The sequence below is a fragment of the Manis javanica genome, chromosome 4 (genome assembly GCF_040802235.1).
Source record: "Manis javanica isolate MJ-LG chromosome 4, MJ_LKY, whole genome shotgun sequence".
Taxonomy (NCBI): Eukaryota; Metazoa; Chordata; class Mammalia; order Pholidota; family Manidae; genus Manis; species Manis javanica.
The window spans coordinates 23004255-23020521 of NC_133159.1; the positions used below are offsets into that span (position 1 = coordinate 23004255).

The 16267-nt window shown below is 54.0% G+C and overlaps 1 protein-coding gene across 2 annotated transcripts; it reads right to left on the reverse strand.

Annotated features, from left to right (window-relative positions):
• Positions 1 to 896: 896 nt before the first annotated feature.
• On the reverse strand, positions 897 to 12212 carry MATN1 (matrilin 1). 2 transcript variants are annotated; one of them, XM_037010764.2, is made up of 8 exons: positions 10823 to 12212; positions 8188 to 8485; positions 5635 to 5857; positions 4462 to 4587; positions 3619 to 4035; positions 2886 to 3038; positions 2003 to 2083; positions 897 to 1428 (listed from the first exon to the last, which is right to left on the reverse strand). In XM_037010764.2, exons 1-8 carry the CDS (start codon positions 10861 to 10863, stop codon positions 1379 to 1381), a joined length of 1389 nt encoding a protein of 462 aa, XP_036866659.1. In that variant the 5' UTR covers positions 10864 to 12212; the 3' UTR covers positions 897 to 1378. The 2 variants fall into 2 exon arrangements, with proteins under 2 accessions (XP_036866659.1, XP_036866658.1); XM_037010763.2 differs by lacking the exon at positions 10823 to 12212 and adding an exon at positions 10316 to 10769 and having other exon boundaries at positions 8188 to 8534.
• Between the last annotated feature and the right edge of the window lie 4055 nt (positions 12213 to 16267).

The following is a 16267-nucleotide window of genomic DNA, read 5'->3' on the forward strand; positions in this document are numbered from 1 at the left end:
ACAGAATCTCAACAATAATAAGTGGTCATTTCAAGCCACTAAATTTTGATCGGTGCCAGGCGTGTGATTCTGCCTCCTTGAACAGCCTCTAAGAAATATCTTTCCAGATGGTCTGAGCTTCTTGTAAAAGCCTTTTACATGCTGTCAAGTAAGAATCCAGGAGTAACACTAAAAATGCTCCATTAAACAAGACTGGGTGCAGAAAATCACCCAAGCTCCCACTTTGGGAGGCAAGGGAATGAGATTCTGGAGGGGGGCTGCTCCAGAGGGGCCCAGGAGAGGCTGGGAGGCCCCCCAGGTTGGGAGGTCGGGAATCTTTCCCCTGTACTGGCTCTGAGTTGGGGCTGCAGTTGTGGTGGGGAGGTGAGCTGCTGAAGCTCCAGGAAATGGCAGAGGATCCACCTAGAGCCCCCCAGCCTCAGCTGGGACCCGTCTCATCGTCTCACACACACACACAGTCATGAGCTTCTGGTAAGACCCAAGCCTGATCTCTTTTTTTCCGGCTGGGATGAGGTGACAGGGTGCTCCACTCAATAAGAAGTCCCCCAAGGGCAGGGGCTGTGTCTCGTAGCCCATCATCTCCCCATGGCCTGCTGGGGGGCATGTGCTCCCATTCACATGTGTTGCCTGAATGAATGAGTGAGTGAATGGTGCCACTGCTCTTCTTCTCTGATGTGTTTTGCTTTGATATCTTGCAAACCTGGATTCAATTCCTGTCTTGCCACCCGGGTGGCTGCTGTGTGATCCCGTCACTCAGACACTCACCTTTCCCATCTGCAAAGTGCGGCTGACTCCAGTCTGTCCTGGGCAGGTTTACTGGGAGGATAAACTGAAATCACCACCCCTCCCAGGTCCCTTCTCCTCCTCCCCAAATAACCACACTGCCACCAGCCCCATTGAGGGCTTAAGTTAATCACATTTAATTATTGTTCAAAAGGGAAGAGAGAAATCAGAAAAGAGATTCACAGCACTCGCAGTCAAGAAAGGGTTAACTAAAAATAAAAAATAGGAATATATTAAGCTTTTGATTAAAAAAATGCAAATTCAGTCCCTCTCACACTCATCCAGGTTCTCACTCACACACATGCGTCCCTACTCCCAGACACATACCCAACCTTGGGCACACACACAGGTGCTCCCAAAGGTCACATGCTCCCCGCATGCACACACACAAACACACACACACACACACACACACACACGCCCCCGGGGCTCGCAGGCTGGACAGAGAGGGAGCTGTCTGGGGCGGTCCCAGGACCCGACCATCCCAGACACCCCTCACGGAAATGGCAAAGCAGAACGGAACTTTAGGGGCCACGCAGGACTCTGAGCTGCGCTCAGGGTGGGGAGACGGAGAGGCAGCGCAGGACAGGTGGCCTTAAACGACTCCATTCTCCAGGACAGCCAGCCGCTTACTCACAGCTTCCAGTGGGCTGGAGTTAAGGAGGGGGCAGACTGGCCGCAGCAGGGCAGGAATGGGCATGGCCGCTGCACTCAGGACCCCCACCCCGCTTCCTCCAGAGTGCCCCTCTTCCAGAGTTTTCTTCCCCCCCCCACCCCCAGCACATGTTCTCCTCAATATCAAAACATATCCATCCACTGCCCTCAGAATGGACCTTCCCCAAATGCCAGCCCGTTACTGGGTGCCCTGGTCCTGACTGAGCCAGGCAGCTGCTCACCGAATAGAGAGAGACTGGTTAGTCATGTCACTAATTGCCGACGAAACGGGAGCCCACAGGCAGCATGTTTCCCTGGGAATGTCTAGGACTCTGTGTGTCCAGCCTCCAGATCTTGGTTTCTGCCTGTTTCTCTGTTTACCCTCTAGGAGTCTCTGCTTTTGCCAGGATCAGTACCAAAGCTGGTGCCAGCCTGCGGGGCCAGAATCCATCCCATGTCAGCAGGAGGCAGGCGAGGAGGTGCCTACCCCACCCCCATCACACATGGCTGCCTCTCCTCTCCCCACAGCCCTCCCTGGACCCGCAGTGGTCTCTGGGAAGGATATGTTTCCTCGTCAGGGCCTGCAGCAGCCCCTCCACTTCGGTCTGGAATTTCACAATGGACTCACAGGCACATGGGTCTTCCTCTGGAGTGGACAGGAAGCAGGGAAAGAGAAAGGGGTGTGAGTGGCTGCCTGTGGGGGAGGGTGGGGTAGTCGCTGACCAGAGACAAGACTGGGGAGTCTCGGGGCCTAGGAATTCTGAGGAGGCAGAGAGACATGCAGAGTTCTTGAGCCAGTGCTCCCAGAGGCACTGGAGGGGTGGTCCCTGGGTGTCTTCCTGGTCCCTCGGAGCCCTGATAAAGAGCTCCAATAAGAACATCCCATGCTGAGCACCTGCTATGGGCAGAACACTTATTAGGGGCCTCTGTCACCTCAGTGACTCCTCACCCCAATTCTTTGGGCTTGAAGTCATTAAGAAGTGAAATAACTTGTCCATGGTTAAGAGTGAGCTGGTGTCAGAGCAAACATGCAAACCCAGGCATGCCTGGCTCTGGAATCCACACTCTTTACCACTGGAACCAGCCAGCAGGGTCACCAAGGACGACCAGGGGAGGTAGTAGGATTCAAATCCCAGCTTATTAGCACATATCCCCCTCTGGCCTTGGCTTTCCTGTCTATAAAATGGATATAATAATATTCCTATCAATAGGGTGGAATGAGTTAATAATTGGAGAGCACCGAGAATAGTGCCATTCATGCGATGAGCATTCACTATATGCTGGCTGCAAAGGTTAGAGTGGCCAGCACTCTTCCTGGTTCTGCTAACTCTTGGTACCACCAGGCTCCTGCTCTTCCCCAACCACATCCAGTTCCAGAATGGCTCCATGCCCGCCCCGGGGCCACAGCACCCCCACCCCCGTCAAATGCCAGCTCTGGCCTCACTCACCCACACAGATCTTCTTCTGCAACTTCCTGCCGATCTGGTTGATGGTCTTATAGTCAGCTGTGTAGAAGTAATGCTCTGCCACGGGGTCTGAGGCAATTTCCCTCAGCTCGTCCTCCACGGCGTTGCCCACACCCACAGCAAACATCTTAAAGCCTGCCAAGGGTAACAAGACATGTAACAGTGGCCACGGGGACAGGCCTCCGATGAGACTCTCGGGAAATGTCCAGGCAATCAGCAACAGACACCCCCTGGTGGCAGCTTCTGGAATTGTGATCACAGTGTCTGGGACAGACACTGAGGAAATCAACATTCCTTGATGTCCTACTGTATGTCAGACCTGTACCACCTCCCAGTAGTGGGAGCTCTGTCGTCTCATTTAACCCTCCTAACCATCCATCTGGTGGGTCTTATTATTTTCATTTAATAGGTGATAAAACTGAGATAGGTTTGTCCCAAAGTGGGGTTGCCTTCCAGCAGTTTTGGTATGTTCTTGGAAATACTCAGCTGGAAAAGTTCCAAGCCCCAGCTACGAGAGGACCATCAAAACAAGCCACTCACTCACCTAGGGCCTGTTTTCTCATCAGTATAAGAAAGAGTTGGACAAACCAATCCTGGCTCATTCCCATTGAACCTGGGCCAGGCACTACCAGAAGACACTAAGATAAATAATAGTTAAGCTGTTCCACAGGTCCCCACAGCCATCAGTGGTGTTCAAGTTCCAGGCAGCACCTACCAAGGTCCTTGGCCTTCCTGGCAGCATCATTAATGTAGTCCTGGCTCCGGCCGTCAGTGAAGACAATGCCCACCTTCTGGGCACCAGGCCTAGCACCGCTGGACAGAGTGAAGGACTTGTCAATGAGGTACTTGAGGGCAGCCCCCGTCATGGTGCCCTTCTCCATGTAGGACATGTTCCGCACAGCCGCCTTGATGTCCTTCTTGGTGTGGAAGCGACCCAGCGGGAACTCCTGGCGCACAGAGCTCGAGTACTGGACCAGCCCCACCTGCGCAGCTTTATCCGACACGTCCAGCGTATCCACAATTTGACTGATGAACTTCTTCACCAGCTCAAAGTTCTCCGGCCGCACGCTTTTGGAGCCATCAATGAGGAAGACCAGGTCAGTGGCTGAACTGCCCTCGCCACTGCTGCAGACTGGGCAGGCAGGAAGGTGAAGACAGGAAGCTTGAGACATAGCCATTCAGCCTGACCACAGTCTGGGTACCCGCCACCCACCAAGCTCTGCACTGAGGGTCATCCCACTTTGTCCTCAAAACTCCCTCTATAGAGGCAAAGTTCCTGGCCCCATTTACGGCACTGGAAACTGAAGCTCAAAGCCTGCACAATCATGCAGCTCAGAAGTAGTGACAGCAAGATTCGAACTTGAGACCCCTTCCACCACTAAACCCACCCACACTGTGCCAAACAGAGGGACAGAACTCAGAAAACACCAAACTCTAGAAGGCACCTGTTGCCTTTGCAGATATGCCCTGAGGCAAAGTGCCGGAAGGCTGAGATGGGTTTCCTTGGGGGTGGCCTAGTCCCCGCCCTTCTCAGGCTGGCCTGGGTCCTCCCACTGACCATTGCAGGTCTTGCCGTCAGCGTTCAAGGTGAAGCCCTCTCGGCAGGCACAGGTGTAGGAGCCTGGGATGCTGAGGCACATCTGCTCACAGTCGTGGTCTCCTGTGGCACATAGGTCTGACACCACTGTGAGGCCAAAAGGACACTCAATCTCACAGTCATAGGGCCTTGGACATCTCAGCCAGGGCAGTCCCTCACATGCTCAGGAAAACTAAGGCCCCCAGTTGGGTGGGGTCCAGTCCCGAGACCCTCAGCCCAGAGCCAAAATCACCACACCAGGGCTGATATCCCGAGAAAGGTGATAATGCTAAAAATAAAATTACAACTTCCCGCTAAAAATGTATAGGCCACAGGGCAGGACCTTAAAATGCTTTGTTCACTGTTGTACCCCAAGAGTCTAGAACAGTAAAAGCAGCAATGAACACAAACAATAGATGTTTAACAAAACATCCCTTATAAGCGTTATACCATGCATCATCTCCTTGAATACACACAGTAAATACAAGTTCTTCTTACAGCCATTTTACAAGTGTTAAAGGGGTTAAAGTCCTTGCCCTGGCCCCGCCCCTGTCCTACTCGAGACCCCCTCCCTTCTGACTGGTCACATCCCAAAGGCTCCCCAAGCCCACCTCTCCTTTGCAAAGGATTCTGAACCTTCTACTGCCCGGTGCCCAAGCCCCTCGGACCATGTACTGCCTCACGGAAGACTTTTAACACCCAAATCCCCTGACAAGCAAACACGCCTGAGTTTTTAGGCTCTCCCCTTACTGGCTTCCGGCCCCACTTGGCCCCTGGCAGGGCTCTGACACGCGAAAGAACAGAGCCCCTACACGGCGGCCTTCACCAGGGGTTCGGAACCCGCCCGACCCAACCCCGGAAAAGGCCCCGCCCCCGCCCTGGCCCCGCCCCTGATGTCGGCTTGCTCGCAGTCTCCGCCCTGTAAGTCCACCGCCCCGCCCAGACCCCGCCCAGTAGCAGACTCTCGGCTCCGGCCCGGTGCATCGCCGTCCGGCCTCTTCTTGGCCCAGCCCATGATGGGGCGACCCCAGCCCCGCCTTGTCCACCCCGCCCCGACACACTCTCAGCACGCCCTGTCAGGCCACGCCCCCAGGCCACGCCCACTCCCCCTCCGCCCCCAGCCAGCCCAGTCCATCGCCGCCCCGCCCGGCGCACCGCAGAAGGCCTCCTGGAACTTCTTGGACAGCTTCTCGATGACGCTGTAGCTCTCCACGTAGTCGACGTGCTCGTCCTGCGGCGCGCTGGCGATCTTCCGCAGCGTGGCCTTGTCCACGCGGCCCACGCCGATGGCGAACAGCTCGATGCCGCTGGCCTGGGCCCGCTCAGACACGTCCCGCACGCTGTCCTGAGGCCTCCCGTCAGTCACCACGAGGGCCACCTGCCACAGGCGGGGGTGCGTGTAAGGACCCGGCCTCCCTGCCCGCGCTGACGGGGCCGCTTGGCCCTCCAGTAGGCCCCCGGGACCGTTGGCAGAAGAGGAGACTGAGGCCCTCCAGGCAGAGTGACTTGCCCAGGTCACACAGCAGATCGATTGCAGGTGATCCGAGTTCCCGCCAGGGTTTTGCCCCAAGGAAGAGAACCTGGCTCCCGGAAGAGAAGACAGGTTTCCTCTGACTGAAAGACAGAGCCGAGGTGTTCTCCCAACTGACTAGGGCCGCTGGATGTCTCCTCCCTCAGGCAGGCAGCTCGGGGACCACCTGAGTACAGGACCGTGTCTCCCATCATCCTCTGAAGAAAGGGCCAAACCTATGTCCAACGCTGTGCAATTCTGTCCTTTGACCACCAGAGGGCGGCAGAGACTAGTGAATGGCCGCTGTGCCTCCAGCCTGGTCATTCCTCCTCTATAGGTTCTGCGAGGGAGGACGCCCAACAAACGGGGGAAGGGTGCCACCCGTCTCCCTCCATTCCCCAGCGTGGTACGTGCCCGGTCCGTGGAGGAAAACCCTGTCTGCTCCCCTCCCACACGACCCCTCTGTCCTGTACCCTGGAAAGGGGGACTGAGGGGGCCCTGACACTAGGCCGGGCCCTCCTCACACCCGCCTGAGCCTGCGCTCACAGCTCTGCTCGAGTCGGACCGGCACCCAGCCCCTCGGCTGCTTCTCTGCTTCCGACCTGGGTCTGCCTCTGATTCCTGGGTGCCCAGCTTTGGCCTGGGTGCCTGAGGCCCCGTCTTGGCGACCTGTAGGATGGTGGTTAAGACAGGCCTGGGCCAGCTCCACAGGTTACAGCTCGCCTTCCTGTGCCTTCATCTGGAAAAGGGGCTTGTGGTGGCATTCTAGTGAGATGATTCGTGCTGAGAAGCCAGGAAGGGGCAGTTACTATTCTTGGTATCACTGCTGTGGACCCCTGGGCAGTGACCCTGCAGTCTCTTACCCTCCAGCAGCCTAGGCTTCTAGCCCTGAAAACAGCTGTGACACTTCACATGCTGCTGCATTCCCTGAGACCCACTCTCTCCTTGAGTCCCCACTGTCCCCCTTCAGTCCAGCTTTGCGACTTCCAATCCATCTTTTAGAAGCCACCTGAATTCCAAACTGAACACCCAATGTCTGGTGCCAGCTGCCCCAGATGCTCTGTCTCACCTAAGGCAGGACCTTGGCCCTCATTTGCCCTTTCCGGGCACCTGGCTTAATGTGGGGGTAGAATGGTTAATTCTGCAGATGTGACAGCTACAGATGTCCATAACCCCATCCACCATCTCCCCACTTGGATCGACCAGGCCACCATATCCTCCCAACCACCCGTACCATCAACCTCATGTCGCAACTTGCAAATGGTCCCCATAAAACAAGACTAACAAGCTGCTGATGTGTCATTTTTTGAGGGCATTAATGACTGGAATTATATGCAATTGCCCGTGAACACTGCTGCCACTTGTTAGCTGGGCAAGTTGCTAAAGCTCACAGTGCTTCAACTTCCTCATCTGTAAAATGGGGGCACTGCCTCCGAGCAGGACTGATTCATTCAGCAGTCGTGTACTGTGGGCGCCAAGAAAGAGTACCTCCCCTGGGCTGGGGCCAGGCAGGCAAATGGCAGCTCAGGGCCACTGAGGGCTTGGACGTGGAGGGTCAGGAGCCTGGGCAGGACCACCGGCCTCACAGGCCCTGCCCTGAGTCCTGAAAAATTGCAGTGACTGTGAGGTCTGAAAGCCCTCAGCACTCTGCCTGAAGCCCTCACTGACTCACCTGGGAGCATCACTTCCTTTTCCTGAGCCCTGGCCTCAAAGGCTTATTAAATGAAAAATGAGCTAATGTTGATATGGGGCTTATTAGGTGCCAGGTGCTATTCTGAGCACCCATGCACCTGAACTCACCCCTCCCAAGAGCCTTTTGAGAAGTTGTCCTGTTACTCTCCCTTTACGGGCACCTGTGAGCTGCTAAGCTGCACAGGCTGGCCCATCTGGTACAGTGGAGTCAGGGCTTGCATCCAGAGGCTCCATCACACTGTCCCGCTCTGCCTTCAAGAAACTCAACTGGCTGGCGAGCCAAGGTCAACTAAATCTGAAATAATCAGGAGCTCACTAGATTGTAAGCTCCTGGGATCAGAAGAATGGATAAAGATGGGTTCAAATCCAAGCTCTGCCACTTACCTTCATTGGGTCTGCTCCCCAAATATAAAATGGCCACGTAACAGGGGTGTTTCCAGAACTAAAGTGTATGCAGACCAGCTCTGAGCACACAGCTAAAGTGCCAGCAGAGGGCAGGCATGTACCTTGCGGATGTCAGGAGACCGGGTGCGTCTGCCCTGGGTATCGCTGAAGACCTTGGTGATGGCAAACTGGACAGCCAGACCGGTCATGGTTCCCGTGGACAGCGGCTGGATGTGGCGCACAGCCTGCAGCAGAGCGGCCTTGGAGCCATGGGCCCGCAGTGGGAACTCCTGCTTGACAGTGCTGGCATAGTTGACCAGGCCCACCCGCGTGGCATTGGGCCCCACGTCCAGAGACTCGATGACCTGGGACAGGAACACCTTCACCTTCTCAAACTCCACAGGCCGCACGCTGCGCGAGCTGTCGACAACAAACACCAGGTCTGTGGGCCGGGGCCGGCAGAGCTGCCCTGGGGGGACCAGAGGGAGAAGGCAAGAGCAGAGGGCAAAAGTCAGGAGGCTGGACCAAAGGCCCTCACGGGCCAAGGAGAAGAGCGTCAGGGGCTACTTAGATCCAGGCTTGGGACTTCAGGCAGAATCGACTGCACTTGAACCGGCCTGGCTGGGACCTTTGGTCAGCATGTGGACGCTTGGGCCAGCAACTTGCTCAAGGCCCACAGCTCAGCCCTATAGGAAAGACTGAAGCTCAAACTGCAGCCTCAGCTAACTCACTGCACCTCACTGAACCTCAGTTTCCTCATCCATACAATGAGCTGATGATCCCTTACACGTTCCTCTGAGGACAAGCAAGAGCACACGTAGGATGCCAGCCCAGGGCTAGGCACACAGCGGGTATGCAGGGGGTGGCAAAGGAGATGACAGCCTTAAAAATACACTTCTCAGTTTCAGCCCAGGGTGGCTGCCATAAAGAAGGGGCAGCATTTCTCCTTGCTGGGCAGAAGGCCCTGAGCAGCCTCCAGTGTGGCCACAGTGCCCATCCCCATGGCCTCTCGCTTGTGAGCATCAGTGCGAATCATCAAGGTGGACCTAGTTTCCCTCTGCCCTGCAAAGCCTGCTGGCTGGTGTCCAAGGGCAGGGGGAAAGGGACAGGAATTCCTAGTGGCCACTTTGACACCAGGTAGGACCCCAGAACACACACAAAGAGTGGTGTCTTCCAGTTACCGGGGAGGCAGCAACATGTGCCGGGAAGTGCATGGAGAGGAGTGAGGTCAGTGGGGGCTCAAATCCCAATTCAGCCATTCTGGGGCCCTGGGCAGTTCATTGCCCCTTTGGGGACCTCAGTTTCCTCATCTGTCCAGTGGAGAGGATGAGACTGTGCTGGATGTTGCCACTGGCCTTGGGTCTACCACCGGGTGGGGCTCGGTGCAAAGGTCCTTCCGCCTTTCTTCTCCACACTGAGTCTGAACTGCGCAGAGCTGCTCCAGTGAGGAAGCAGGGGGATCGGGAAAGCGAAGGTGTGCTGGGCTGTCCCGGCTCCCCAGTCACGAGCCTGAGCGAGTGTCACAGCTCCTCAGGGGCCCTTCGAAACGACCTTGCAGCCACTCCTTGGTCCCCATTAGTTAAGGCTACAAATGGTTAAACTGAGGCCCAGAAAGGAAGAGGGAGTTGCCCACACCATAGCGCAGTGGACAGGAGCCAGGAGGCACTGGGGCTGCCTCACGGTGTGGTCTGAGGCCTGCCCCCCACCAGCCTCAGTGTCCCCACCTGTGCAGGAAGAGCCAGGCATTCTAGGGCTCAGTGCCCAAGGCTGAGACTCTAGTAGATGTGCAGCACTGGGGAGCCCAGTCTGGGATAGGCTGGAAGGAGACCAGAGTCTTAGCCGCACAAAGTTCTCCTCACCAAAGGCCCATGAGCTGAGCCCTGGGCCTGGCGTAGCTAGAGACGTCAGCAGGCTCTCTGCATAGCTTCTGCCCTCAGTGACCCAGGAGACCATGGTGCCTGCAGCATGTATGGTCCCTATGGCAGCCTGGGGGCTGAGAACCCCACAGAAGGCTCTGGAACTCCTGAGGCCCGCTCATGCCCCCAACAGCACAGACTAACAAGCCACCCCTGCCCTGGTTCCTATGAATGTCACCATCTCTCCTGTGCCTGCCTGCTGGCCACCCCTGCCTGCCTGCTGCTCCCAATCCTGGATCCCATTCAGCCTCTGTCCATCTCAGAGCCCAGCCCCCTAGGCTATTAGTCAGGGGCCACTCACCCAGTGTCCCCCACCTCGCATGGGCCCCCTCACCTCTGGTTTGGGGGGTGAGGCCAAGTGTTCGTGGGGCCTGGAGCAGCACCAGCAGGCCGCAGAGCACAAGGCTGGTGCCAGAGGTGGCCCTCATGGTCCTGGCGGCTCAGACAGCCAGCACAGTTGTGGGGCCAGGGGGATCCTGGTCTTATCAACCCAGCTTCCCAGCCAGGAGGCCCCCCATTGATGCGGGGGTGGCTGCCCAGGCCCCCAGCCCCCTTGGGGGGCGGGGCCCTGGCTGAATGGAGGTGTGTGTGCTGGGAGAGGGAGGGAACCTTCTGGCCTGGGCTCGAGAGGCCCCTCCGACCACAAGGGCTCCTTTGCCTGCAGAAGCAACCAGAGCTGCAGCTGGAATTCAGGAAATTTCAGGTAGGTGGAGGGGGGCTCCTCCAGGGGCCGGAGCCTGCACTGAGCCGAAGCCACCACTCCAAGCCCAGGGGAACCTGAGTCTGATGGCCTCATGTCCCTGCCCTGCACCCGCATCACGCACCCAAACCCTTCTCTCACCTGCAGTGCCAGCCCGTTTCCTCACCGCCACGCTTCTCCATCTGCAGCCTCAGCTGGGCCCTGCCTCTACGTAGCCTGCTCTCCACCTACACCCAGATTCTCCTCCAGGCCTTTGCACAATACAGGGCCATCTGCCCAGAACGCCCTGTCCTGACAATTCTCTGCCTAACAGAATCTTTCAAGATCATAATTGGAGCCAACATGCTAGCACTTAGTAAGTGCAAGGCAGTTCAGATTAAGGGCAAAGACTTGGGGGTCAGTTCCTGGGTATTTGCCAAATACTCCCTGTGTGACTAGGGGCACTTTACTTCTCTCTGTGCCTCAGATTCCTCACCTGGAAACTGGGAGTGCTGACAGTGCCTACCCCATAGGGTTGACTAGAAGAATAGAGTCATATGATCTATCTCATTTTATTCTCTTGACCACCGTGTCGTGCAGCTACTATTATTACTCCCATTTCCCAGATGAGAAACTGAAAAACAGGGAAGTAAATTAACTTGTCTAAAAACCACACAGCTAAGAAGTATCATTGCCAGGATAGGGCCCAGGCCGGTGATCTCAGCCACCCTGTTTGCTTGGCTATAGCTTGGTGGAGGTACCTTCCCCATGCCCACATCTCCCCACTCGCCAGGGCTAGGCCCCCCTTCCTGCGTTTCCACGCATCCTCTCTCTCACCCATGAGCAGGTAAGGATCTGGGTGATTTATCTCTGCACATTGGAGGCAAAAATAATGGCTTATAAATAAAGGAACATAACCAGAAATGGTCCCTACCATTCTATCTGGGTCCAGGAGTTGATAGGATAAAGCACAAGAGTGTGACCTTGGCCACCTGAGAGACCTGAGAAGAGATTCAGATCCTCTTTTGCTGCTGACCAGCTGTGTGACTTGGAGCTGGTGACTTAACCTTCCTGAACTTCAGCTTGCTATCACACAATGGGAATGGTAGTTCTTGGCCTGCCTGCCCCACTGGGACCATGGGAGGGGAAAATAAGAGGACAGAAGTGGAGATAGGGGTCAAAGGATCATCACCGTCCCAGAAAGTAGAATCGTTAACACAAGACCTGTGCACTTCACTTTATGTCAATTATACCTCAGTCAAAGGAAATGAACAGGCACCTTTAAAAAGCAATTGCCAGCACGGCTAACCCAACCAGCCTTTTCGGAGACCAGCAATAGTAGCAGTCACTGTCACTACCACTGTACCTCCTTTGTTTTCCCAGCAAAACTGTGAGAGCAGCGCAGCCGAGTAGCTTAGCCCACTTGTCAGATGAGGAAACAGGCCCAGAGAGGCTCTTCAATTGCCCGAAGCCGTCCAGCTAGTTCAGGAGCACAGCCAAGCCTGGAACCGTCTCATTCCCCTTTGCCCCAGTGCTAGAGAACAAGGAAGTAAATGGCATTTCCCTCTGACTTTTCCCATTTATGTTTCATTTATTCACATAATTCATAGCTCATAACCCCCCAGTTCCACCAAACACCAGTGGAAGCTGCTGGTCTCTTTTCTCTCTACAACTTCTCTTCTCCAAAAACACTGCAGGGCATGGTGCGTGTGGGGCTAATCGCTTCCCTAGACTGTGTTATAAATGCGTCATCTGTGTCACTCCCCCAGAGGCTGTCAGCTTCGTCTGAGCGGGGATCTTGCCTGCCTCAGTCACCAGTGAATCTCAGGGACCCAATGTGATGCCTGGAACAGGGCATCTGGTGAGCAGACAAAGAAATGGATTAAGAGAAGGAATTCATGGCAAACTGGTTCTATTTCCTGGTAAACCAACAAGGGTCAGATGGGTCAGCAATGGTGACCAACAGGAGGGCCCTCCCCACGGCCCTGCGGAAGGTGGACGAGGAGAACGTGAGCTGAAGTGTCCTGGCCCACCGCCCCCCTCTCCCCGGTGGACGGGGCTGTGTCCAGAGCTCACGGTACAAAGCTCTCTTGGCCGGGACAGCAGCTGGGCCCATGAAATAGCTCTTTCAGCCCCATCGCTGAATGGCAGTTCTATGGACTCCTCAGAGGAACACAGGCGCCCTTTCTATGTCACTTCTCCACTCATTAGCAGAGCCACAGAAATGTGCTACAGGTAAGTCTTCAGGAAGAGAGGTGGCTTCCCGAAAAAGGGGACAGCTTAACATTCCAGAGCACTAGCAGGGGCTTGTGGGGGACGAGACCTGGAAGTTCAGCATATACATTGAGGAAAGAAAATAAATATTTGGGTTTTTAAAACGTGAAGCATTTTTCCCCAGGAATCAAAATCAGGAACAGTGTGTCCAGTATTGGCCAGAGAAAAACATGCATTGAGGGGCCTTCTTCAAGGCGGCTCACAAGTCAGACAGGCAGCCGTGAAGGGCTCCCGCCGTTCCCTCTCCTTGTTTTCACACCCCTCAGGTTTCCAGAGACTTAAAGACTGTTTCATCCAAGAGAGAGCATGTGTGATAAGGGCAGAGTGTGGTACCACAGAAAGGGCACAGTGCTGCCGCCCAGGCCCCAAGGCTCAGCTCCTTTGCTGAAGAACAAACCTGGTAACCTCACACTCCTACGAGGAGAGATGGGCTGTGGTCCTGGGCAGCAAGCCCTCTTCATCCCTCATCCGCCAATATCCCAGTTTTGCTGGGTCCACTTATGCCTTTACCATTATTGGATCTTTCCCTTTAATTCTAAACCAACATTTTTGAAAAAAATGTCCCCTCCTCCTAAGAAATAACAGCCATGCAATCACTGGTTTGATGTATAGTTTACATATTTATTCCAATATACTGTCAGATAAATTTGAAACTAATTAACTTTCATCCACATATCACTGGGAATTATCTTGCATTCTACCAGTGGCACACACACACAGCAGACTTTGAGGAATCCTGTAACGTGAAAAACTTTGCAACCAGACATAGCTGCATGTGAGTCCCTGTTCTGTCCCCCTGCCAGCTGTGTTGACTTCAGGTGAATCCCTTGACTTTTCAGTTCTTCTGTTTCTTGTCTTTAAAGTTGGGATCTCAGTGCCAATGTCACAAGATGGTTGAGAATGAAACATATTGAATACTGCATCCATGTTTATTTTCACAATGCCTTCTTGTATTAGTGAGGATAGAATAGGCTAAGTTGCAGTAACAAACAAGTCCTCAAATCACAATCGCTTGACACAGGGTCAGTTTCTCTGGCATGGCACAGTCCCCTGCCTGACGGGTGCCCCCCAGCTCAGGCCCTCTCCAAAGCCTCTCCATCTGGCTATCCCACCACGTCCAAGTCCTTTGACTCCAGCCACATGAACAAGAGACAGACAGCAAGTGTGTCTCTTAATTGCCTCAGACAAAGTACACCTCACCTGACTGCCTAGACGCCCCGGGGTAGGATGTGGGTATTTAGTGAGCAGTGACAATTTTTGTCATCCTTCCCAAGTGAAAAGAACTGCTGTTGGCCCTACATCACTTTGAGACGAATACTCAAACTTAGTTGGACAGTTAAGGCTCCTTACAGTCTGTTTCTTGCCGCATTTTCCAGTCCATTGCCAGTCCCCCTCCATCCGCATTTCCCTCCCTCTCCTTCCCCCATTCTCCCCATCCCCCTTCTCTTCCACGCAGTCGCGCCCCTCAGTCTTGTCATGGCATACTTTTTCCATAAGTGAAGCAGATTCCCTTTTGGATTTTACTTACTGCTTTTAGTGACTCTTGCCCCAAGAGACCATGAGAGCTCAAAGTTAGAGACTCTGCCTTTTGCACTAACTAGTATATTATTACAGTTTGTGCTCGATAAACAGACTCATTTTGCTTTGAAGAAACAGAAGATCTTGAATCAGGCTCTGAAGGTCATCTAGCTCGGTATATCCAGCCGGCCCCCCGTCAGTTACCTGGAGAGGTTGTTAGAAATACAGAGTCTACCCATGTTGGATGCCTTCCTGGGGCTGAGGGTCAGCCCACACCCCTCGGGGCAGGTGTAAGAGCTTTCCATGGGCAGTGGCTCCCACTGTCAATCACAGTGGAAGAGGGAATGAGCATTTGAAGGGCAGGGCTTAGATTTCGTTCTGGGAACTGTAGCAGACCCAGGAGATGCCCTACCCCATGACACCTCCGCCTACCTTTAGGGTCACCTACAGATGCAGCGAGCAGCTCCATATACACATACTGTGAGCAAGGCAGCCCTCAGCCAGCAAGGGACGGGAGCTGCAGCTAAACATTCCATGCATTTATCCTCACGTACTCCTCACGGTTCCTGGGAGTGAGCCCCAGCTGTCCACAGAGGTGACTGTTTATTAATGCACTTTTTATGGGCTTTTATTCCTGCCCTGCCTTACTTCCCTCCCACTGTACTTCCTGGGACCACCTCCCAAGTAAATGACCTACACTCAAGTCTTTGTCTCAGGCTCTGCTGTGAGGAGAACTTAAACAAAGCTAAGGCAAATCTTTCTCAAGTGCAGGAGTCTAGGATGAGCATGTGTTTGGGGCCTTCTGGAGGCACCTGACAAGTGGGGCAGGTGAGGGCAAGAAAGAGAGGTGTTTGTACAGGACCCTGGGATCAGCAGTAATCTGTGGGACTCAAAGCAGAATCTTCATTTAGATGCATTTGCAAACTATTCTCAGTTACCTCCAAACTGTTGATAAAGTTTAGTTAAGTTTTTTCCAAAAGAAAAATACAGACCCCCAGGCTCCATCCCAGACCCAAGTGAATCTATATTTCTGAGCTTTCCAGGCAATTCTGATGTAACTAAACCACCAGTCTCATCCAATCTCCCACGTGAAAGACAAATTCTCTCTCTGGCCCTGTAAAGCTGCTGTCCATCTTCTGGTGGAACACATCTTGGACAGGGAGCGTGCTCTCCCCAAAAGCATTCTGTCCAGCTCTGCGAGAAAGCAGCTCTCTGGGTGTACCATGTTCAGTGACCTGAAGATCATGGCCACAGTGCCACTGAGTTGATTCTCCCCTAGTGAAAGCATCCTCATTTCCTACAACCACCTCTTTATAATACATGGATTTCAGCCACCTTACCAGCCTGGTGCCAGCTCCCAGTGGCATTTCAATTTGTTAGAATAATTCTCAAGCCAGCAGAACAGAATGTATTTTTGCCCCCAATTTTCCAAGGTACTGACCTCTATTCATGCCTCAAATCCCTCAACCTCAAAACAGAGCCTCTGGAGACGTAAGAAGAGCCCAAGATGTGCGGACAGTGGCCCGCCCACCTGTTCCATCCTTCAGTTTCAAAACTCTTGATCTATACTGACCAAGACCAAATATTCAGGATTGTCTGCTTTTAGTGGTGCTACTGCCACTTAAATGTTTAAGGAGGGAAAAATTAAATTTCCTCCAAATTGGGAAGCAGTGGTATGTTTTCTATTGCTAGGTGATAAATCACCACAAACTTAAGCAGCTTTAAACAGCAAAATGTATAATCTCACAGATTCTGTAGGACAGAACCCTGGATGCAACTAAACTGGGTTGTCTGCTCAGTTTCTCACAAGGCTGA

Coding starts and splice junctions, on each gene's coding strand:
- MATN1 (XM_037010763.2), bottom strand. CDS start 10,409: ATGAGGGCCACCTCTGGCACCAGCCTTGTGCTCTGCGGCCTGCTGGTG. Junction 8,535..10,315: donor CCTCACCCCCCAAACCAGAG/GTGAGGGGGCCC, acceptor TGGTCCCCCCAG/GGCAGCTCTGCCGGCCCCGG. Junction 1,429..2,002: donor GCAGGCCCTGACGAGGAAAC/ATATCCTTCCCA, acceptor ACTCCAGCCCAC/TGGAAGCTGTGAGTAAGCGG.